Source organism: Ammodytes marinus, assembly GCF_949987685.1.
Source record: "Ammodytes marinus genome assembly, chromosome: 1".
NCBI lineage: Eukaryota > Metazoa > Chordata > Actinopteri > Uranoscopiformes > Ammodytidae > Ammodytes > Ammodytes marinus.
In genome coordinates this window covers 2016211-2041421 of record NC_137230.1, presented here as the reverse complement: position 1 = coordinate 2041421, position 25211 = coordinate 2016211, and the positions used below count along the sequence as shown (strand labels likewise).

Sequence of the window (25211 nt, the reverse complement as noted above, 5' to 3'; positions counted from 1 at the left end):
CGAATAGCCTACAGGTTTCACCCTCCTCCAAAAAGCTGAATAGCCTAGTTTTCCTTTTAAACGTTGCATGGACAATCTTTTTTAATGAGATGTAGAGGTCGCTATATCATGTCATTTTCTGTCGTCATTATATTTCCAGCGCCTTTGAAGTCATCACCATGTCTCTCCGCCGTGGTTAGACCATGGACCTATTATAAAAGGGTTCAACATAGCCTATATACAGTAGCCTATATCCATGGTTCTAGCTTCTACTCCTAGGGTGGCAGTACTGCATCTTAAACGCTAGGTGGCACCCCCGTTTCAACAAAAGGAAGAGAACGATGAAGGAAGAATCTGAAGAAGAGTGAGGCGACTCCACTATACCAGCTCATACAGCCTGTGAACTTCACTCGCTATTAATGACAACAAACACAGTCCGTGATACTAACACCTCTTGTACAGGCTCTGACTACAGCAGCGGTATTCAGGCTCTGGCGCTATACCCTATCAGTTCCACTGTCCGCTTTGCTGCGGGACCTGCTCACTGTTTGAACGCTAAACTTCAGGAACATGGGACGGAAAGTGACTCTCGCTACATGCTCGTTGAACCAGTGGGCTCTGGACTTTGAAGGCAATGCGGAGAGAATACTGAAGAGTGAGTGGCACTAATAGGAAACATAATGTGATCAATTGCCCCATGGGACAACTTGTCACAAATACAGCCTACATTCTGTAGCAACTCACGGCCTTACTAAAGTTAGAAGTAAAATTAGTACAATTCTAGTCTACATCTTTAGTTTTTTTTTAAATGTAGGCTAATAAAGAAAAAAATTTAGTGACTGTGATGTAGGCCTACTGAGGCTGACACCACTAACTTTGTAGAAGTGCAATTTTAGAATCACTGTAGAAACCAATTCAAGGAAAGGAAGTGAATTGTGCCTCCACTAAAGGTCAACACACACAGGTTGCAAAGGGGTGGGAAGCTCATGTGTATGGTGGAAAGTTTACGGAAAACTTCCATGGAAAGTTAAGCTCGGGAATTTTGGGAATTAACGAGAGATGGTTGTAATTTAAAGGATCTGTAGCCTATCATATCCAAACAATATAAACATTTAAAGTTTAATATTATGTTTTGTTACAGGCAGACATCCATGCACAGTCATACGATTAATAAACATTACATTTGAACAGATTATTTGTGTGAATGTTGTTATATGTCATGAATAATGAGTAATATATTACTCTTCTGTCTGACCCCATCCATTCAATAAATAAAGTAAAATGCCTCCCATGTGATGGAGGAATGCACAGTGCGTGTGTTTGAGGAATAGTATAGATATTCTCAAGTGTACTTGCATGAAATCTGATTGTTTTAGTCAAGATTATGCTTAAATATATTTTCCCCAAAGTTCAAAATCACTGTTCAAGCCTCTGTAATCCTGTGTGTGCCAATCCAACAAACCAAGTAACCCTGCCTGATGTGTGCCTGTGTTTGTTTGCAGGTATTGAGATTGCTAAGGCTCATGGAGCAACATACAGACTGGGTCCAGAGCTGGAGATATGGTATGACTATATTATCTATGGGTATGACTGATGGGGAAAGCATTCTTCATGCTCCTACACACCTGCTTAGGTTTCGCACACACACATTTTCTCCATAATGATTACCTTGGCTTGAACTATAATATGTCCGTGCTCACAGGTTTTAAGGGATGAAGGTGTTTTTTGATTTTATTTATTTGGAATTTCTGAATTAAATTATAGCTTCGATACTAATATATATCAATAGTGAGATAATATAAGTATATACGAATATATAATATTAAAACATTTTGAGAAATATGCAAGAAAGTACAGTGTATATTTGATATTTGATATGAACATATAAATTATACATTGTATTCGTAGGATATATTAAAAAATATATACAATAAGAATATTAATCATGACTGAGGAAGCATACTTAATGTAATAAATGACCGTTGAATATCACCTCACCCGGTATTTCAGCTTTTTTTCATAAACTAGCTAGTCTAATTGGGAGACATATAGCCTATAGATAGCAAGCATGTTTAGGACTCACCATTCAGTGACCAACTGAGACCAATCTTAATCTAAAGGCAGGGCTTCTGTTTCATCCACGGTGAAATGTGGATCTTGGGGCTCCGACATGTAGAGAGAGACCACACTAACCCTGCTCAGCGCCATGACTGAGAGAACGTTCCCTTTGAGAACGTTATTGGCCACGCCCTCACCGTCCTATCGTATGTTCTAGACAGCAAAAAAGCTGTTTTTTTAGACCAAGTTTTGTAATATTTATGAAAATGTATTTTTAATCAGATTGTTGTAAACAGCTTATTGAGAAACCCAAGGTTGATGTCATATATTTATTTTTAAGGGGTTGCCAGGGCCTTTAACAATGCTTTAGGGAGAGGGGGGAGGGGGGGATTGAATAAGTGTGAACTTCATCCCACTCCTTTTGGGACATGTTATCCCAATCAAAGTATTTGTCATGTGTCTCGTTATGCTTTCTCTTTGTGTAAAATCATTACTTTCTCTGTATGACCATTTCTATTTTCATCATTTAACTTCGAAATCAGTTTGAATGGAGGAGCCAGAGTTAGTTTGGAGGTTGACCTGTGTGTTCTCCCTGTGTCTCTCCAGTGGCTATGGCTGTGCAGACCACTTCTATGAGTCAGACATGTTGCTCCACAGCTTCCAGGTTCTGAAGAAGCTTCTGGAGTCTCCTGTCACCCAGGACATCATCTGTGATGTGGGCATGTGGGTCTCTCTTCACACAGGCCAATGCTACAGGCAGCAGAGCAGTGATCATTTGAATGTTGTTTAAAGCCCCTGTAAACCCAAATCCACACAATCTTTCTAACTATGCAACTTGTGGAGTTAGTGGCATGATAGTAAGCATCCGAAGAGTTATGCATCAATCCATATATAAGATATTGTTATTTAAGTTTGATTAACTTTACAGAAATGTGGTTTAGATGAGGCGGGCTATGCTCTGGTACCTATGTCACATTAAAGCAGCTACGAGTAACATTTAAATATCTTTTAAACAGCCTCATGTTTCCTCTCATAATCACATGCTCTTCTGTTCCCTCAGGCCCGTCATGCATCGTAATGTGCGCTACAACTGTCGGCTCCTGTTCCTCAACAGGTACGTCAGCACATCTGTCCACTCTCACATATCGTTAGCCTCATAGCATAATTGGCAAAATCATATTTACTCTACTCTACATCTACTTTTCGTTAGCCTAATAGCATAATTGCCTAAGTCATATTTAAAGGATATAGAGTAGGGCAGGGGTTTTCAAAGTGTGAGAGAGTGAGCCCCCCGTCAGAGAACAAATTTCAGCGGATTTGTTTTAATCCTGCTTCCTTTAAGCATGGATAGTAGTGACTGAGTGTGCAGAATAACGTCACTATACATTTTACTTTTTGAAATAAAGGCTGAAAACATAAAGGCGTGAGGGAAAGCCTTCAGTTGAGTTTGGAGCAAAATAGGCGTAAGTGCATTAAGAATAGGCTAAAGAGCTGACAATATGGAGGGAATGCAGAAAAGACCAACATTTATACTACAGAAAAAGTGTTATTGAATATGTTTGGAGAATCTGATATACCCACATATGATTGAGAAATAATATGGACACTAAAATAAACACTTTATTTTTTAATCTATTTTAATAAATATATATATATACAGTTGTGTTCAAAATAATAGCAGTATGTTTAAAAAATGTAGTAAAGATCAAAATTCTAATAATGGCTTTTATTTCCATACACGCAAATGCATTGGGGACATTGCACATTCAATTCCAACTCCAAATATGAAGAAACTTTTGTCAAATATTTCTTCATCTTTACAGAAAGTCAAGAAAAAGGAATATTAGACTGTTCAAAAAATAGCAGTGTCTGCATTTTTCTTTACAACTCAAACATTTACTGTATCAACTGAAACATGCATGAAGATTTAGCTTTCCTATGAATCACTGAACTAATATTTAGTTGTATAACCTTTGTTTCTGAGAACTGCTTCACATCTGTGTTGCATGGAGTCGACCAACGTATGGCACCTGTGAACAGGTGTTTCAGCCCAGGATGATTGGACTACATTCCACAATTCCTCTGCATTTCTTGGTTTTGCCTCAAAAAACGCATTTTTGATGTCACCACATAGGTTTTCTATTGGATTAAGGTCCAGGGATTGGGCTGGCCACTCCATAACGTTAATCTTGTTGGTCTGGAACCAAGATCTTGCTCACTTACTGGTGTGTTTGGGGTCGTAAACTTGTTGGAACACCCATTTCAAGGACATTTCCTCTTCAGCATAAGGCAACATGACCTCTTCAAGTATTCTAATGTATCCAAACTGATCACCGACACCATAGTATATATATATATTTATGTATATATATTTTCTTTTTAATTTTTTTTTTATTTTTTTTTATTCCTTGAAGCCTAATCGCTATTAAAGTAGAGATTGCTTCCATTTGCTGTTTTTTATTATATATTTACAATCAATAAAAAGTTTGTTTTGCTCTCCTGTAAAATTCTGAAAATGTCACTTACGCCCCTTTTGCGCCAAGCCCTCGAAATATGATTTAGGCAATTATGCTATGAGGCTACAGTATGTACAATATATGTTTTATGTGATCCATCCTGTAGAAAGATTCTGCTGATCAGACCTAAGATGATGATGGCCAACGAGGGGAACTACAGAGAGTTGCGCTGGTTCTCCCCGTGGAACCAGTTAAGGTTGGTCTTCACTCGGCCTTTATTACCAGTTCATTCTTTATAATATTACTTATATTAGTTCATTAAATACTGGATTTCGTACTTTGATTTGCAAAGATTTTTTTTACCAGAGATATTTTCCACATAGTACTGTCTTAATTATTAGATACCAATTGATGATGACATGGTATTATTAAAGAACATCAAAATAACTTACGCCTACTATTAATTAATTTATGTTTGCTGGGTTTCATTAGCAGTTTTTTAAGAAATCTGCTCAGCAGACACCTGACTTTTAGCTTCCAGTGTGTGTCAAACTCCGAAAAGATGAGATGGTGTGTTACCCATAATGCAACTTGGTCGCATCTCTATGTTAGACTGTCTGGGCCTAGTAGAAGCCCATGGGCCTCTACGGATTCTCTGGGCCTATCCGAAAAGTCCAATCTCCTAACCTATAAGCCTCCTTTCCTATACCTTAACCCCTAAACGTCATCGGGGTTAAGGAGAGATGAAAGGTGCTTCCTATCGAACATAGGAAAGGACAGCGCTGTTTCAAATGAATTCGACTCCACTTTTCCTAACCGACGTCATTGCGCGACGGCGAGTATTGCTGACGTGAGTCACTAGCGTGAAACTACACTATTCTCCGAAAATTGACTACAACAAGCGCTCGTTTGATCCATGCGTTCTTTTCATATTGATTTTAATTAGGTTGTCGCCAACAGAGTGAGAATCACTCCCATATATCCCAATTCACATGTGGAATAAAAAGAGGCTACACTTGTGTTGATGTTGAAATGAACTGCCCCCAGTAACTTCATTAAATGTGATGTTGGTCTTTTATGAATTCTTTATTATCTTAATGGGGGAGGGGAGGGGGGTATTTTGTTTTAGCCGAGTTAAATCTTCCTCTCTTCTCCTCTCCTCTCTTCTGTTTTACCTCTCGTTCGTATTCGTGTAGAGTCGGTAAACTCCGGCGGTGGCTTGTTGCTTTAAATCTTGCCGCCGTAAAGGATTATGGGATACCACTATCTCCTTTCCTTTAGCATAGGTTGGTCCGGAGTAACCTATGCTAAAGGAGGGTTAAAAGATGAATCGAGGCTCCTTTCCTATGCCTTTCCTAAGCATTTTGAGAATTCGGATCACCTATCCGCCGAGTACTTCCGGGTCATCTCGATAGGAAAGGAAATTTCCTATGCAAAGAATACTTTTCGGATAGGCCCTCTTTTTTGCATAGGAAATTTCCTTTCCTAACGAGATGACCCGGAAGCACTCGGCGGATAGGTGATTTGAATTCTCAAAATGCTTAGGAAAGGCATAGGAAAGGAGCCGCGATTCATCCTTTAACCCTCCTTTAGCATAGGTTACTCCGGACCAACCTACGCGAAAGGAAAGGAGATAGTGGTATCCCATAATCCTTTACGGCGGCAAGATTGAAAGCAACAGGCCACCGCCTGAGTTTACCGACTCTACACGAATATTAACGAGAGGTAAAACAGAAGAGAGGAGAGGAGAAGAGAGGAAGATTTAACTCGGCTAAAACAAAATACCCAAAGATAATAAAGAACTCATAAAAGACCAACATCATAATAGTTATTTTCGTAGCACATAATTTACACCATAAGAAAATAAAATACCAACTTCACATTTAATGAAGTTACTGGGGGCAGTTCATTTCATCATCAACATAAGTGTAGCCTCTTTTTATTCCACATGTGAATTGGGCTTCAAGTGGCCTTAAATATTCCCCTTGGCCAAGTCCGATCTAAGTGATTCTCACTCTGTTGGCGACAACCTGATTAAAATCAATATGAAAAGAACGCATGGATCAAACGAGCGCTTGTTGTAGTCAATTTTCGAAAAATAGTGTAGTTTCAAGCTAGTGACTCACATCAGCAATACTCGCCGTCGCGCAATGACGTCGGTTAGAAAAAGTGGAGTCGAATTAATTTGAAACAGTGCTGTCTTTTCCTATGTTCGATAGGAAGCACCTTTCATCTCTCCTTAACCCCGATGACGTTTAGGGGTTAAGGTATAGGAAAGGAGGCTTAAGGCTTAGGAGATTGGACTATGTCTCTCAAGAGGCTGAATGTGTAAGCCAACAAGCACAGACACTTTGAGATGTGGCTGTATATACATGACTATAGGTAGCTATTAAAGGAGCTAAGCTTTAAGCTACTGAGCATTCTTCTTGCTTTGAAAACATTCCTTTATTTCCCCTGTGCAATATTAAACACACAAACAAAATGATTAGTGTCACAGTGATGCGTTATAATCCAGCGGTCAAGAAACATTTGCTCTTCTGGGTCAAACACCTGCCAAACAACAGTTGCTTCATGCTTCCATACACGGCCCGGCCAAAAAGAAAGTCGCACCTGGATTTTACTAGGCAAAAAGGCAAGAGCCCTCCATTGGTCAAAAACTGCAGTGATTAATGTTTAAGTTGGCAACAAGTTATCTAACCCTAACTGATGCAGTGAATAGCTTCTTATTTCTTAAACAACCATGTCAGAAGACATACAGTATGCTGTGGTTTTGGGAAAGATGTAGCATGTTTACTAGCAGGCTATAAATGCTTTCAGCATGTTACAGAAGCAGCTAATGCTATTTGCTGCTATAACCACATGTTGGAGAAGAGGTTCCTCTTTTATAGAAGCTAGGCTAACAGTGTGCCCATTGTAGTATTTGAGTTAAGATAAGTTAGGATATTTCCCAAAATACTGTGAGTATTTCAATTTTGGAAATGACAAGGACGGTTCAGTGAGTCAGTTCCTCTTTCTGTTTGTGTTTCCCAGGCCAGTGGAGGAGTACTTCCTGCCCAGAATGATCCAGGAAGTAACAGGACAGGTAGAACACAGAGTGGGATCAGTTTTAAAAAAGGCCCACACCTTTTTCTTTGTCTACGAGCAACATTCATAAATGCTCACACCATACAAACTTGAAACCTGTGTCACAAAATCCTCCACACTACAATTTATATAGTTTCCAACATGTATATAAGCATTCATAAAGCTGTATGTCATTTACATCATTCTTAATTGTATCTGCACTCTGATAGATGGATTATAAATCCTTTTCTCAAAAACATGATTCATACAGGCTGTGTTCGAAAAGCCATACTAACGTCCTCCCTCCTACATACTCGACGTGTATATACTCCATACTGTCTACTTAACAATTGATTGTGTATGCGAGGTTCTGTGGACCGTTTACACTGAAGTGTACAGAAGCAATAAAGAATTTAAAAACGCAATGCATTGTGGGGCGGTTGAGTAGGAAAAGTATTCTATCGATCCATACACAAAATCTTCCCGGAGGTTAGTTCTCATCCAGGCATTTCTCGCCTAGACAAACTTGCGTAAACAAACCACAACATACTCAATTTGCAGTCAAAATGAGTATGAGTAGGACGTTAGTATGGCTTTTCGAGCACAGCCAATGACTTTCAGCTTTTTAAAAAAAAAGTGAAATACATCTAAAAATATCTTTAAAAAGATTATTAGATATTAAGATAATAAAGATAACAATATAAATCTGATTGACAAAAGAGCTGTGACACTGCTTACAGAAAACATGTTTTTTTTTACTCCCATGTTTCTATGTGTTGATCAGGAAACGGTCCCATTCGGTGACTGTGTACTATCCACTAAGGACACGTGCCTTGGTACTGAGATCTGTGCAGAGCTGTGGAACCCCAGGAGGTAGGGAAACACAGAAGGACTGGATTATGACTCTTGTAGTTTTTAGTGTACTTGTGTAACAATCCTTTTTCATTTATTTTTTATTTAACCTTTATGTAACCAAGAAAGTCCCATTGAGATTAAAAACCTGTTTTTGGAGGGAGTCCTGGCCAAGAGGCAGCAAGAAATGACATGCATACACATACACTCACAACATAGAAACAGAAATTAAAATTATGAAAACAATTAGCAATTAAATATATATAATAACTATATGAAAAAACATCTACAAGTAAAGGAGGTGGTCTCAAGTGCTCTCAGCTTGGATTTAAAAGCATTCAAAGAAATCATTTGGGTTCATTTCCAGTCTTTTTGCAGCATGTTCCATGTAGAGGGAGTAAACGAAAGCCCTTTTTCCCAGTTCTGTGTGGGCAAATGGAACAGACAGCAACGACTGATTGTTTGATCCTGATGGCCGACATCCCTCTTTTCCTCAGCCCCCATATTCAGATGGCTCTGGATGGGGTGGAGATCTTCACTAACTCGTCTGCTAGCTACCACGAGCTCCGTAAGGCCGACCAGAGAGTCAACCTGGTCAGGTCAGCCACCACCAAGGTAAACCTCAACCCTCTGCTTGACTCTTCCTGTCTAGACACAGTCAAAGATCCTTTAGTACAAAGAGATGTCTACGTACAACACAAAACACTGGCCTGGAGTCGCATTTACAGCTTCTGAAAAAAATGATCAGTTAAATATATATCCTGCAGTGCTTCATTTTCACCAGAACCTAACAAAGAGACTTTATGTTGCTGTTTATTTTTCACCCATTTGTATTTACAGAGACACAGTGAGAGCACTAGGGGCAGCGTTGTACCACCGTAACATCCAGTGTTTTACCGGACGTTACCTGAAAGGTGGAGTCAGTGATTTTGGAGAAAAGCTGTTTTCACTGTTATCACTTTTTGTCTAAACAGTTTATACATAGCCTAGGCACTGTAAACTGGAATGTAAACAAAGTAGCCTCGGACAGGCTACCTTAGCTAGCGACAATGCTGTGGTTATATGCTATGAAAATACAGGTAGCATGTGTTTATATTTGAACTTTGCACCAAAACAAATCCCCCCTCCCTTCCTGCTTCTTCAGAGGCTCCACCCCCAGACTTTCCTTAGCAACAGCAGTCGTCACTAACTACCTGTCCAATAGGATTGTTGTTACTGACATCACATCTCTGCCTGGAGCTGATAGTTGGAGAAGCGTTGACGGGCTCGGTCCGACTCCCTTTTTATACTCAACAGTTTACAGAGCCTGGGCTGTGTGTTTTTCAGGTAGCGGATGATGAGGAGGTATTCACTAGTTTTGACAAAAAAGTGTTTTGTATTAGAATCGCTGACTCCACCTTTTGAACAATAGTTGGACTAAATACAATAGTGCATTCAGTGTATTGTTGGTGTTGTTCCAGAGTGGAGGTATCTACCTGTATGCCAACCAGAGGGGCTGCGATGGAGAGCGTGTCTACTACGATGGGTGTGCCATGGTGGCCATCAATGGAGACATAGTGGCACAGGGAGCACAGTTCTCCCTGGATGATGTGGTATGTATGAACATGGACACAAAGCGATCGGGCTCAAAACGTGCCTACGTAAAGAAGGCTCTATGTAGCTTGACATCATCAATGACAGATGTGAAGGGACAGTCCTGTTGGTGTGGACCATAGATAGTATATGGTGTGGACATACAATAATGAATGATGTGTATACTGGAGGGAAGCAGATTGGCTGTGGAATGGCTTTCATTACCTCTGCTGCAACAAGTGTGTGAGAAGCGCAACTCTCACGGGTTTGTCCGCTGTGGTGTGTGTGCGTGTGTGTGTGCGTGTGTGTGTGTGCGTGCGTGCGTGGGCGCGTGTGTGCGTGCGTGCGTGTGTGTGTCTCCTGTAGGAGGTGATCACAGCCACCCTTGACCTGGAGGATGTACGTAGCTACAAAGGACAGAAGTGCCAGCCAAACTTGGTGAGACAGCACTACCTTCCAAACGTTTTGAATGATCAAATGCCTACATCATTTCTTATTGGTCTTGCTTCTACTCATTACTGCCTTTCATTCTAAAGCTTCATAAAGCCCACTCATTAACAGGTTGTATCAGGTCAGAAAAAACTGTCTTCTGTTTGTACTGTACAGGGTCACAGAGCGGGCTGTGGGGGCTGTGCACTCTTGGACACGTATTTAACTCATGGTTAGCTTTGTGTTATCAGTAAGAGTTCGCTGAAATTGCTATGGTTGACTTACTTTAAAGGTGAAGTAAGCGGTTTATTTATGTTAATATAAGTGTAAAATCACTCTTTATTCATAAAGTGATCACTTACATGATGTGCGCGTTTCAAATAAACTTATTGTAGTATCCCGAAATTTTTATCCAATCAGAAGAGAGAACGCTACCAACCGATACTCGTCTCGCTCATATATATTATATACACTCCATGGTCTCACTGCCTGTGCACGCCAGAGCAACAGATGGGTGAATGTGTATGCGCCTACAATGGCGGAGCAGGTAAAAAAATCCTTCCCAATGTCTACTTTGATGGTTTTTATCATGTTTTATCACACTTGTGGATCTAAGATGATGCTAGATAACTTGCTGCTTGAAGACCGCAGTGCATTAATGTGGTGACGTAGGGACGAGGGAGGTGACTGCTAACTGCAGTAACTGACAGGAAGTTAGCTAAAAGAACCATTCCGCTTACAGCACCTTTAAAGTTGCACTATAAAGTTTCATGGGAAGCAGGATTTGTTTATGTTTGCAGAGCCATCAGTTGGTTTACAAACATATTTACTCTATATGTAATTCTTGGTATTGAATAATTCTATCATCATAAATCATAATCAAATTGTTTCCAGGCAACTTGGTGGGCCCTGCTGCTGTAAACAACATCAGTGAAACAGTAACTTTTAAGGAAGCGTTCTCACTTGTTCCAAACAGTGTTCCAGGGATCACATTTTCCTGTGAGGAAAGTTGTTTGTCAGTTATGAGAATATACCTTAGACAATGTGCACTTCTCTGACACACCTAAAGTTACATAGTGCACCTTTAACAAATTTGACATTAAACTTGATTAACTTAACTTTAATTTAACTTTAATGGTTTAACTGGTGAATAGCCATACCTTCTGTATGTTTGAGGTGTCCTTATGCACACCTTTATGTAGGCACCATGATATGGACACTACATACTTCAGTAGGCTAAAGTTCTGATTTCTGAGCACGTAAAGTGAATTGTAATGTGTAGGAAAGGTGTAGCGATCTTTGCAGATGAGTGTAAATGCTATAAGTCTTTATTCACCCTGGGGGAAAATAGCAGGGGTGGACATTTGTATGTCACATATAACAGCTAATGAGACAGAGGTTGCTTTGGGATCATGCTTTCATAATGAGGTCCCATGACGAGATGCCTCTCTCTCTCTCTCTCTCTCTCTCTCTCTCTCTCGCTCTCGCTCTCGCTCTCTCTCTCTCTCTCTCTCTCTCTCTGCACACACACACACACATATAAGCAAGTCTGCTTTTCCTGAAGTACAAACCTCAAGTCAATCCAAAATCTCAACCTAGAATGCTGCTGCATTGGGTTGATGTTAGATGTCTGCTGCTGCATTGGGTTGATGTTAGATGTTTGCTGCTGCATTGGGTTGATGTTAGATGTCTGCTATACCAGTCTCATACAAGAGGAAATGGAGAGAGCTCAGTCATTCTATTCAATAGTTTACCTCAGACACAATGTATTTACGTCAAATTAAAACTTAAGCCACTGGAACACACTTGAATGCAGTCCATGTCCCATTTTGAAGCTGAATGTAATCATTTTATATTAACAATGGATTATAACATATAGGAGCATTAAGAAGCTAAAACGCAAGGTGTTTCCCCCAGTGAGAGGCTGAAGACAGAGGATGAATGATAATGTTGCTGCTTGATGTGTACAGTGGTAAGGGCTCGCTAACATGTTCATTAGAGTGACTTTATAGAGTCATGATGTCTGATGTTGTGTTTACAGACTGATCTGCTGTCCCTGATTGAGAAGAAATGCATAAATCCAGCTATAAATGATAAAGAGTTGGGGGGGGGGGGATGCTGGTGGTGTAGTGGTTAGAGCCCCCCCCCCCTGCCCCCCACACATAGAGGCTCAGTCCTCTTCACAGCGACCCAGTTGGAGTCTGACATTCTCTGCATGCCATTCCCCTCTCTGCCCCATTCATCTCTGTCTCTCCAAACTATCAATAAAGCTTGAAAAATGCCCCAAAATGATCTTAAGAAAAGATTTATACAGAGCTGGTAATAATGTAAAGTTGTTGTTTTTTGTATGAAGGGAGAGTGTGTGACTTATTGTTCTCAAAGCTTCCTCTCATACTTTCCTGTTAGGAGATTGAACTCAAACCTTGCCACAGGGTCAAAGTTGACTTTTCTTTATCCAGCGGTGATGACATGTACCTCCCTACCCACCAGCCAATAGCATGGCACTTCCATACACCAGAGGAGGAGATCAGGTACAACATACATTTCATTTGCTACCAAATATGTATTTTTGTATATCATGCGCTTGAAGATATTTTTTGAAGGAAGTCCACTTCTAGACAGATGTTCAGTCACTCTTAAAGCTCTCCATTTGTAGATGATTTGCCTCACGGTGGACCGATGGAGCTCAAACTTTTTTTGAATTAATTAATTTATAGCTGTCCCCAGACAAATGTGCAGCATCACAACTCTATTCCTGAGATCTTCTGAGATTTTTTTCCCTTTTAGCATGTCTGACCTGTATGGGTTCAGTTTGGTGAGCCTAAACTGACCTGGTTTTATCTTTGTTTTATCTAGTGCCGCCCAATTTCTTCCCTAAAGATCTCTCATTACATTGGTCTATTTCATCAATCAATTTGGCCCACCTGATTGTGTTTACCTTGCTCGATTTAAGCAATGCAGCTTAGGGTTCACAAACTTTTGCACATACAACATTTGTCAAATAATTTGTTTTATCTATTTTAACAATTGATTTCTGGAAAAGAAAAATGTTGAATTGATAAACAAACATCTGTTATTTCATATAAAAAATACTGGTATTGAAAAAAATGAATTAATAATGGTTAACATAAATAAAATTCCAAAAGGCTCAAGGGGTTCACAAACTTTCGCACGACACTGTATAAGTGATCACTGTATGAATAAAGAGCGATTTAACGCTTATATTAAAATAAATAAATTGCTTACCTCACCTTTAAAGAAAGGCTCTGTGCAGAAATCCATTTAATTTCAGTTGTGTTGTTTAGTCTAGGGCCGGCCTGCTGGCTGTGGGACTACCTGAGGAGAAGTGGACAGGTGAGGAGCACACTTGATCATTTATGTGTCAATACCTTGTACATCTGCGTGTTAAACAGTGTGTATACAGTAGGTAGCCTATATCTTTTAGAAACATATTTGTCATTTGTACATATTTAGTTTAGCTGTTTCATATTAGGATTCTTGCCTTTTGCAGTTGTTTTCGATTAGGGGTAATGTGAGACACTTTTTACATTTGCTCCCCTCTAAACGAGCTAAAATGATTTATCAGTGAAGTACACATTTCCCATTAATTCATGTTGTTTCCTGGTAATGGACATTATCAGATTTTTTCAGGATGAAGGGCAGTGAAAATATGATTGTTTTAAAAGAAGTTGTCTTGTGTCTCACTTTACCCCAGCTTAGGGGTAAACTGAGACAGACAAGAGAAATCAAGGGGGTAAACTGATCCACTTACTTTTTCCACTCTGAAACTACCATAACAACACATGTTGTAACAGTTAGAATCCTGACAGCTAGCTTGAAAACCAAATATTCCAAAACTAATGTCGGACTAGTAACAGAATCATGGGGTTTGGTCAATTAAGCAAAACATTTTTCTAAACACTTGAAAGTAACTCTGATCAAATACAACGTATAATTCATATTCAATAATTAACATTCAAATGACAAATATAACCAGTTAGATTAAACAGAGTCTGGGGGTCAGAACACAGGACCCTTAGAGCCAGCTTGTGTCTGGGGGTCAGAGCAAAGAACAATCAGAACCAGCTAGAACAGCCTGGGACTCAGAACACAGGACTAGACCCAGCTGTCATTATCCATCTTTTGAGTCTTTGATTAATATTTTTCTGCATTTGTTTTATTGAGATCATTAATTTAATAAAGACATTTTACTTAGAGTCTTTTGATGTTAAATGTCCCCCACATACATGAGTGCCAAACCATGCCCTTGCTGACACCCCTTCAACCATTCAACCCCCACCTCCAACCCGCTTAGTCTCTATTCAAACTAGTCTCCTTGCTACCTTAGATATAATGGATTCATTAAAAGAGGGCACAGACACTGTCTCACTTAACCCCACAGCATTTGTCTCACTTTACCCCACTGCCACAATTTGAGAAAAAACTACCTCTCAGAAATTCAGGCTAATCTTCAGTTATCATCATTACATGGTTTCATATGTTGGTAATTCATCAACATGTATGATAGAAGTGTTTCTACCTGAATCAATTTGCTTTGGCACAACAGTTGATTAAGTTGACAGCAAGAAAATTTACTTTTACATACATACATACAAAAAAGAGATTTTTGTGAAAAAAACATGCTTCCAACATCACCATGAGGTCCTCTCTTTCATGGCCAAGGGGAAATGAGAGGGGCTTGAAAACATAAATCTCACATGACCAAAAATGTGTTCCGTTGCCTAGATACAGGGGGTGTCTCACATTACCCGATGTCTCACATTCTCCCGTTCTCCCCTACTATGTATATTGTGAATGGTACGCAACCAAATACTACAATAAGGCAAATTCCTTGTTTTGAAAAATCTCTTGGCACTTTATGATGTCACACTAATATAAATGCCACAGTACTGTATGTCATTGTCTGTGTCTCAGTTTGATTATTATTAGGCATCAAAATGACACATGTTAGGTCGTTTTTTGGATTTTTGACATTGTGAAGTGACGTTGGTGTTTGTATGGGTTGTGATCCAGGCTGGCTTTCTGTTGCCTCTGAGTGGAGGTGTGGACAGCTCTTCCACTGCCTGTATAGTCCACTCCATGTGTGTGCTCATCTGCCAGGCTGTACACCAGGGCAGTGAGTAGCTTTCACTTCTCTTTCATTTTGATTTACTGTAAACACATTTATCTTTCAGTGTGACCTTTGACATACAGTATGCACTTCTTGTCAGGTTATATTATATTACTACATTTTCCATATCCTCAACACATCCTATCCACAGACTCAAACCAACAGTGATTGTGTCCACTAATATGTAGGAGAGAGCCACATTGTAACACTGGGTGACATGCTTCTTCATCATCACCATAGACACACACACACACACACACACACACACACACACACACACACACACACACACACACACACACACACACACACACACACAGTGTGTAGTAGTTCATTCTGGCAATGTCCCAAAAGTACTGAGAGACTAGCTAATACAATGTTGGTTTAAGTCTTTCCATGAGATGTGTATGCCTCCACGCTGCTGATAGCTGAAAGACAGAGGCATTATGTTTCAAGTTGTCTGGGCCATTCTTGTGAACGCAATATCTCATTCACTTTTTTTAATGGATTTTCTAGAAACTTTGCTCAACTGTGCAATCTCTCTCTCTGTCCCCACCTCTCTCCCCCTCTCTCTCTCCACCCTTCTCTGTCTCTCTCTCCACCCCCCTCCCTCCCTCTCTCTCCCTCTCTCTCTTTCTCTCTCTCCCCCCTCCCTCTCCCTCCCTCTCTCTCCCCCCTCTTTCTCTCTCCCCCTCTTTCTCCCTCCCTCTCTCTCCCCCCTCTTTCTCTCTCCCCCTCCCTCTACCTCCCTCTCTCTTCCCCCCTCTCTCCCCCCTCCCTCTCTCTCTCTTTCTCTCTCTCCCCCTCCCTCCCTCTCTCTCTCTTTCTCTCTCTCCCCCTCCCTCTCCCTCCCTCTCTCTCTTTCTCTTTCTCTCTCTCCCCCTCCCTCTCCCTCCCTCTCTCTCTTTCTCCCCCTCCCTCCCCCCCTCTCTCTCTCAGACAGCCAGGTGCTGGGGGACATAGGTAGGATAGTGGGGGATGAGAGGTACCGTCCTGTGGACCCTAAGGAGCTGTGTGGTCGTCTCTTCACCACCTGCTACATGTCCAGTGAGAACTCCTCCTCTGAAACATGCAGCAGGGCCACAGACCTGGCCGCTCAGATCGGCAGGTAGGCAGCATTCAACCTGAAGGGCCAATATCTAGAGGGAGATTTGCCAAGGATCATTTGAAAACTTATTTTTTTAAAGTAATTTAGGGCGTGTTCACAACAGTTTTGTGTAGTGTGGTTTAAAAAGGAACCCTGGAGCGTTTAAGCCCTTGGTGTGGTTCATTTGTGTTGGTTTGAACACACCCAGACTCTGGTGCACACTAAACAACCAGACTCTGCTCTGCTTGAAGAGGTGGTCTGGGTCCGCTTGGGAGTGAACTCTGGAGCGGACCATCTCTGGTGTGAACCCTATCCACACTAATCACAGGTAGCAGAGTATTAATGCATCATTCCACCGTCTTTTGCATAATGTCTACATTAAATGTGTTATTAAGTTATTTAGCGCTCGTTGTCAGAGCATACGCCCTCATGCTCCGCCCGCTACAGTCTGCTCCTATTGTAACGTGGGCTGACAGAGGAAAGTTGCTCTACATTCAATAGATTCTGGCTGTTACAATATGTGCTCCACATTGAGCATGAAAATGACCAGCAGAAGCTCTGTGATGTAGGCAATGGTAGAAAATGTGAGTGATTTGCATTTTCCTCACCAAACTGTCTGACAGCATTTCAGTGCACATTACTTTTGTTTACAATGTAGGCTATAGTCCGTTTGAGTGTTGCCTTCGTGAACGTGAACCCAAACATCTAAAAAACTAAACAATGTATCTGCTCTCATGCACACCAGAGAAGCAGACTACTGGGTGAGAACACGACCCTAGATTGTGGGAATCAAACTTTAATAATGGACCAGTAGGTGTCCGCTATTTGGAAATATATTTTTTCCTTGTTTTCCTTTGTTCAGTTTATATTTGGTGGAATGTAAAAAAAAAATAGGGCTGTCAAAATGAACGCGTTAACGCAGGGTGATTCATTTCTGGAATTAACGCGTTAATTTTTTTAACGCATGTGCAGAATGATCCGCCCCGTACATCCCACCGGCTCTGCACTACAGTCACTCTAACGTTGTGGATGACCCAGGATCAGTAGCTGCGCGCGGCCAAACATAGCAGCACGCTAGCCTGTGCCGTGTTTTAAACTGCTAACGGCCGCGTTTGTGTCGCGGGCAAAGATAGTACATTGTCCGCTCTGTTCAGAGCCCGCGAGGACACAAACGTCTGCAGTTTTCAGATGTGTGTGTGTGATTAGAGATCAACATAACATCGGCTTCCTGGCACAAATGAACAGTTCCCTAGGACGTGGTCACGCGTACAAACACACACACACACACACACACACACACACACACACACCGCAGATTTCAATCAAGTTGTATTCCAGAATGCACAACCTATTTTAATCGTTTGACAGCCCTAACAAAAATCAATAAGATGAATTCTGTTCTTCTACTTTCCTGTCAGTCTTCATACTTTGTGCTTTTATCTCTTGGTTTACAGCTCACACATGAACATTAACATAGACATGGCAGTGAAAGGCCTTCTGGGTATCTTCTCACTGCTGACTGGAAAAGTGCCTCAGTTTGGCGCCCACGGAGGAAGCAAGAGAGAAAACCTGGCTCTGCAGAATGTACAGGTTAAAAACTCTCTCACACTGTGTCTCTGTCTGTCAACGGCATGACGGCATCATCATGACGCTTTCATAGAAAATCTGCATTTTATTCTCCTTCACACACCAGTAACACGTGTGTGTGTGTGTGTGTGTGTGTGTGTGTGTGTGTGTGTTCCTAGGCTCGGGTCAGGATGGTCCTGGCCTACCTGTTTGCCCAGCTGAGTCTGTGGGCCCGGGGGCAGCCTGGTGGCCTGCTGGTGCTGGGCTCAGCCAATGTAGATGAAAGGTATGTATGAGAAATATGACATGTTGAAGTTTAGTGTTGTCAAGGATGGTAGGTGATCTGTATGGATACCCACCACTCTTCACCATGCATGTGAACCTTGGATTGATTGCTAATGTGAAACATCACAGTGTGAAGTCCAGTTTTGCATCTATAATGATTCCCTACCCTTGAAATCCAGACTGGCAGCTAGTAAATATCTGTTTGCTCTGTAGCTTACCCTGGGCACCAACCATTGGAGCTCATTAACTATGTCGTAAGATTCCGATTAACCAATCAAATGCTAGTAGCCTATCTGATATTGTCGGCGTAACCGGATGGCGACAGTGCTGCGCCGTAGAAGTGGTGAGAAACAACAAAGATGGCTGTGGATACGTTGTTTGAAAGGGATTTGGCCTCGACACTTAACCATTTGTTCTTAGCTTTTTCTTTAAAAATGAACAGCAGACGGCACTCGAATCTTATATTAGCAAGAAAGATACATTTTCTGTTGCCGACCGACCACGGCAAAAGTTTAATATACCAGTTAGCCTCGCTGGTCGCTAAACTAACCGGGCTTAATACGTCACCTTGTTCATTGCTCTGATTGGTTGTAGTACTATCCAATTGCGTGCAGTGGTATTTGAAATGCATGCGTAGGAGCCACCCCTTGAGTTGGGAAGGTCTTTTGCTCATCGCCAGACCCTCTATCGCTCTACAGTAGATGTCTGGATTTCCAGCAATGAAATGCAGACAAGACATTGTATGTGCTGTGTTTGACTCTAAAGCGCAACTGGTTGGTTTGAAGTGTGTGCGCTGAGGAGATATTCACTGAGCTTTGACAAAAAGTAATTTTGACAACAAGCGTTCTCCAAAATGAATAACTCCACCTTTTGAATGTGTATGGTGGCATTTTGGCTTCCCTGTTAAATCTAATAACTGAAGAGCCTTGTCCCATGGTAAATCATGGCCTCACCATGCCCTCACCACCACAGCCCTGTGTGTGCGCTGTGTGCTGATTGTGGTTGGAGCACCTGGCAACAAATCAAATCAAATCAAATCAGTTTTATTTGTATAGCCCAATATCACAAATAGACATTTGCCTCAGTGGGCTTTACATTCCATACAGTACGACACCCTGCCCTTAGACCCTTAGCTCGGCTGAGAAAAAGCTCCCAGTAAAAAAACCTTTACCGGGATTAAAAAAAATTGAGAAACCTCAGGGAGAGTTGACAGAGTAAGGGATCCCTCTCCCAGGACGGACATACTGCAATAGATGTCATAAGTAGAGAAAATCATAAAAGGGGTCGAACCATTGACCAGATGTTTACATGGTAATACTAAATTATTTATTTATTTATTATTATTCTTCCGGACAATTACACACAATACATAATTTTCTCATTGCATATTCATACATATTACTTTGTGTTATCGTCCGAAGGGAAGCAGGAGAAGCCAAAGGCTTATCGGGTCCCGCCCCCACTGCCATAAGATTCAGATACACAGCTACTACAGTTAGAATTTTTTTTTTCTTTTTTTTAAGAAGATGCATTCTAATACACAGATAATTTTAGGTCTCTATTTTCCTCTCTGCCTGTGACAATGCAGATATGGCCTTGTCCATTTCTTCTCTAGTAGTCTAAACACATCTGCAACAGTATTCAAAACAGTCAGTGTGTCTGCTGACCTCGGCTACAGTCCCATAACATGCAGTGTATTTACAAATTCTTCAGTCAGAGAAAGTCTTCCATTTTTGAATCGGTTGTTCTGAACACACAGCTGATAATTAACATTTATCTTTCATTTGAATTTCAATAGTCACACATTCCATTAGGTTATCAATAGCAGAGCACATTTTATTTACGATTTCAAACCTTATATTTTGACACAAACCAGTTTAAATCCCTTTTGTTCAAAGTCCATGCTTTTGCCTTCTTTAATCCTCGTCCCTCCGAAATTAAAATATGAATAGTGAATATAGTGTGGATGCAGGAGGGCTTCAGATGCTGTTACAGATGTAAATGTTTTGTGTAGGCAGGCTATTCAGTTCTGTAACATCATCTTGGTAGAGTAGAATTCCAAAGGTTTGTCCCAGTAAAGCATGTCTCCTGCTCAGTCTGACAGGATACTTCACTAAGTATGACTGCTCCAGTGCTGACATCAACCCAATAGGAGGCATCAGCAAGACAGACCTGAAGAGCTTCCTGCTTTACTGTGTGGACCAGTTCCAGCTCACCGCTCTCACAGGGTAAGGTCAGCTCAGACACTGCTGTGGGGAGATGATATAGACACACATGTTGTGTTTGTCATTGATTGAGTCATTCTTTAACCTCTGCAGCATCCTGGCTGCTCCACCCACTGCTGAGCTGGAGCCACTGACCGATGGCCAGGTGTCACAAACAGATGAGGTAGGAAATCTATCTACAGATATTAATAGAGCAGAATAGCAAAGAGAACAACCTAGCAGTGGTCTTCCAGCTAGCATGGTGACCTACTAGTAATCTGATTGCCATGAGGTCACTGGGCATACACAGTTCATTCATTCATTGGTCCTTCTCTTTAACCCCTCCCTCCCCAGGCAGACATGGGGATGACCTACTCAGAGCTGTCAGTGATTGGTCGACTGAGGAAGATCTCCAAGTGTGGGCCCTTCAGCATGTTCTGTAAACTCCTGTCCATGTGGAAGGATGCCCTGTCCCCCACTGAGGTCAGTTCACCTGTTAACAGGACAGTCACACCCATCCTCTCTCTCTATTAAATACACCATGCATCATTTCCTTTTCTCTTATTTTCTATGGAGAAATGAATGAAGAGATTACTGGTATAGTTAACTAATATAGAAACACTCTATTCATTTGTATTAAGAATGTATTAATGTTAACAGTATTTCCATGAAATTGATATTATTCAAATCAACACTAAATAGCTGCAGCTTAATACATTTTAGAGCATCCACTATATTTCCTTTTTCCGTCATAAAAAGTCTGCTCCTGTGAGTTCAACACTTTAGCACAGTATCAACAGAGCAGCTAGAAATACCAGCAGGCAGTTCTATTCCTCTGTGAGGCATATCATTGAACCAAGAAAGCCCAGTGGTGGTAAGTAATGCTGTAAAGAAGGTAAAGCTCCTAGAAGCTACAATATGGTACAAGGTCACTGAGAGCTCACACTATGTGAGCTCTCAGTGACCTCCAAGAGTCAACCTTTGTACAAACTTGTTCATAGTAACATTGACCTTTGACCTCCAGAATGTACTCAGTTCATCCTCTCCTCAAAGTTTGAGTGTGTGACAAATTTGACAAAAAAATCCCTCAAAGCGTTCATGAGATATTGTGTTCATGATGAATGACCTCACAGTGACCTTTGACCTCCAAAATCCAACCACTTCATCTTTGAGTCAGAGTGGACATTTGTGCAAAGTTTGGAGAACATCCCTCAGCGCGTTCATGTAATCAACCTGAAAACATCATCCTCCTGCTTTCAGCTATCACCGCCAGGGAGGCGTAACTAAAAAACCTAACGTTGTTTCTCTTGAGAGGATGAGTGGATACTGTGCATGTAGCAGCTGTTAGCAGGACTGTCTGTTAGCAGGACCGTCTGTTAACAGGACCGTCTGTTAGCAGGACCGTCTGTTAGCAGGACTGTCTGTTAGCAGGACCGTCTGTTAGCAGGACCGTCTGTTAGCAGGACCGTCTGTTAGCAGGACTGTCTGTTAGCAGGACTGTCTGTTAGCAGGACCGTCTGTTAGCAGGACCGTCTGTTAGCAGGACCGTCTGTTAGCAGGACCGTCTGTTAGCAGGACTGTCTGTTAGCAGGACCGTCTGTTAGCAGGACCGTCTGTTAGCAGGACCGTCTGTTATCAGGACCGTCTGTTAGCAGGACCGTCTGTTAGCAGGACCGTCTGTTAGCAGGACCGTCTGTTAGCAGGACCGTCTGTTAGCTGGACCGTCTGTTAGCAGGACCGTCTGTTAGCAGGACCGTCTGTTAGCAGGACCGTCTGTTAGCAGGACTGTCTGTTAGCAGGACTGTCTGTTAGCAGGACTGTCTGTTAGCAGGACTGTCTGTCTGGTTTCAGGTGTCCCAGAAGGTCAAGCACTTCTTCAGGATGTACTCAGTCAACAGACACAAGATGACCACAGTGACCCCGTCCTACCACGCAGAGAGCTACAGTCCAGATGACAACCGCTTTGACCTGCGGCCTTTCCTCTACAACACACGCTGGACATGGCAGTTCAGGTGCATCGATGAGCAGGTACCAAATGCATATGAGAGAAACCCTCCCTGCATTTCCAGTACCCATACTTTCTGCTATTTAGTATGGTAGAAAAAAAGATTCAGGATGTCCCAATTGTTGTGGTCAGATTTAGCATGCTGAAAAATACCCGGATTCATACCACATCTGGTCGAGATTTTTGGTGTTGAAATCAGCATGCTAGTTCTGGCAATTCTGACCCACAATCCAGTGCGCATTTGAAGTTACGTCACGTCGACTGAGCCTCCGTAGGGAAGTAACCAGCGATGAGACAGATAGAGGCAAGATCAAGGCGCAATGTTATGATGAAATAAAAAAGTTAAAGTACTGTATGTCCCAATTGAGGCCTACTGCATGCTAACTAGATTTTATGATTATTTTCTTCTATGTTGATTAGAAAAAAGAAAGAGTATGCGATTTGGAGCGCAGCCTCTGTTCTGATTGTATGTTGAGGTAGACAGTGTAATCTGACAGAACAGGTACAATAATGTAGTGTGGTCCACATGCTTTATCTCAATGCTCTATAGCATTTTCTTTATCTGTTTTTGTTTTGTAATGTTTTTTTCTACAGGTGTCCCAGATTCCAGCACATAACCCAAGGCAGGTTTCCAGTGGACAACCATCGGAAGTGTGAATGTTTCAAATATCAAATAATATATGGTGGTGGAGGAGTGCTTTCAATAAAGTATAACAACTTATTACTGTGCTTGCTGGCAGCCAGCCAATCAGAGGAAAGAATAAAAATCATTTTTGTTGAGACTATAAAGAAACTTAGGTCTACCTCAGTTCTTTTCATATTTGTAAAATCTCACTATCTTTACGAAGCCTGTAATTATTGTGACATGACAGTGTAACCTTTAACCTTGATATTACATATGTAACTAAAGATATGGCAAAGTCCCTCTCATGTATCTTGTATGTACTAAATACATAGGCTCAGTAGGTTCCTCTCATGAATCCTGTATGTACTAAATACATAGGCTCAGTAGGTCCCTCTCATGTATCCTGTATGTACTAAATACATAGTCTCAGTAGGTCCCTCATGAATCCTGTATGTACTAAATACATAGGCTCAGTAGGTCCCTCATGAATCCTGTATGTACTAAATACATAGTCTCAGTAGGTCCCTCTCATGAATCCTGTATGTACTAAATACATAGGCTCAGTAGGTCCCTCATGAATCCTGTATGTACTAAATGCATAGGCTCAGTAGGTCCCTCTCATGAATCCTGTATGTACTAAATACATAGGCTCAGTAGGTTCCTCTCATGTATCTTGTATGTACTAAATACATAGGCTCAGTAGGTTCCTCTCATGAATCCTGTATGTACTAAATGCATAGGCTCAGTAGGTCCCTCTCATGAATCCTGTATGTACTAAATACATAGTCTCAGTAGGTTCCTCTCATGAATCCTGTATGTACTAAATACATAGGCTCAGTAGGTCCCTCATGAATCCTGTATGTACTAAATACATAGGCTCAGTAGGTCCCTCTCATGTATCCTGTATGTACTAAATACATAGGCTCAGTAGGTCCCTCATGAATCCTGTATGTACTAAATACATAGGCTCAGTAGCTCCCTCTCATGTATCCTGTATGTACTAAATACGTAGTCTCAGTAGGTCCCTCTCATGAATCCTGTATGTACTAAATACATAGTCTCAGTAGCTCCCTCATGTATCCTGTATGTACTAAATACATAGTCTCAGTAGGTCCCTCTCATGAATCCTGTATACTAAATACATAGGCTCAGTAGGCCCCTCATGTATCCTGTATGTACTAAATACATAGGCTCAGTAGGTTCCTCTCATGTATCCTGTATGTACTAAATACATAGGCTCAGTAGGTCCCTCTCATGTATCCTGTATGTACTAAATACATAGTAGGCCCCTCATGTATCCTGTATGTACTAAATACATAGGCTCAGTAGGTCTATGGCACTTGATGGTTCACTCTAAACCTTCCTTCTAACGTATGTCACTTACATTTTACATTGTTGTTTGTATTACAACTAATGCCCAAACGTTTAAGTTGAAGAAATGCTTCCAGATTAAAGAGATCAAAGATAATATTTGTTTTGGTTGGTTGGAGTAACTTTATATTCTGAACAATACACAGTGTGTGTGTTGAGCTAAATGCTCTGTCCTGACTACAGTCTGCTGATATTGTGTAGTATAGTTTAGTGTGGATGGAGGAAAGTAGCAGTGATTGCATACAAGTGGGGGATTTAAAACTTTATTGTAATTTTCAGTATTTAAAAATCCACCATACAACACCAGGTCTCCACGGCACTAAGCCTATGTCTAAATCAATCAAATATAGCCCGCATAGGCCGCCACTAGCGACATTACATTTAACAGATGGCTGTTAAAATATGCGCTCAACTTTAAGATCAGCATGAATATAACCTGCTGGTACTCAGTGATGTAGGTCATGGTAGAAATTGTGAGGAATTTAACTTTCTCCTGCCAAACTGTCTGACCAATAAAGGACCAGCCTT

The 25211-nt window shown here is 41.2% G+C and overlaps 1 protein-coding gene across 6 annotated transcripts; it reads left to right on the top strand.

Annotated features, from left to right (window-relative positions):
* Positions 1-389: 389 nt before the first annotated feature.
* On the top strand, positions 390-24734 carry nadsyn1 (NAD synthetase 1). Of its 6 annotated transcripts, none has more exons than XR_013844989.1 (22): positions 390-634; positions 1482-1542; positions 2644-2760; positions 3098-3151; positions 4660-4749; positions 7524-7575; positions 8341-8429; positions 8906-9023; positions 9869-10000; positions 10347-10418; positions 12816-12940; positions 13715-13763; positions 15444-15546; positions 16480-16648; positions 18082-18217; positions 18373-18479; positions 20575-20706; positions 20797-20866; positions 21037-21165; positions 22534-22710; positions 23282-24557; positions 24598-24734. XR_013844989.1 is itself a non-coding variant. In XM_080033023.1 (21 exons), exons 1-21 carry the CDS (start codon positions 550-552, stop codon positions 23342-23344), a joined length of 2130 nt encoding a protein of 709 aa, XP_079889149.1. In that variant the 5' UTR covers positions 390-549; the 3' UTR covers positions 23345-24686. The 6 variants fall into 6 exon arrangements, 1 of the variants encoding a protein (XP_079889149.1); XR_013844990.1 differs by having other exon boundaries at positions 23282-23969; positions 24598-24700; XR_013844991.1 differs by having other exon boundaries at positions 23282-23607; positions 23700-24686.
* The last annotated feature ends 477 nt before the right edge of the window (positions 24735-25211 follow it).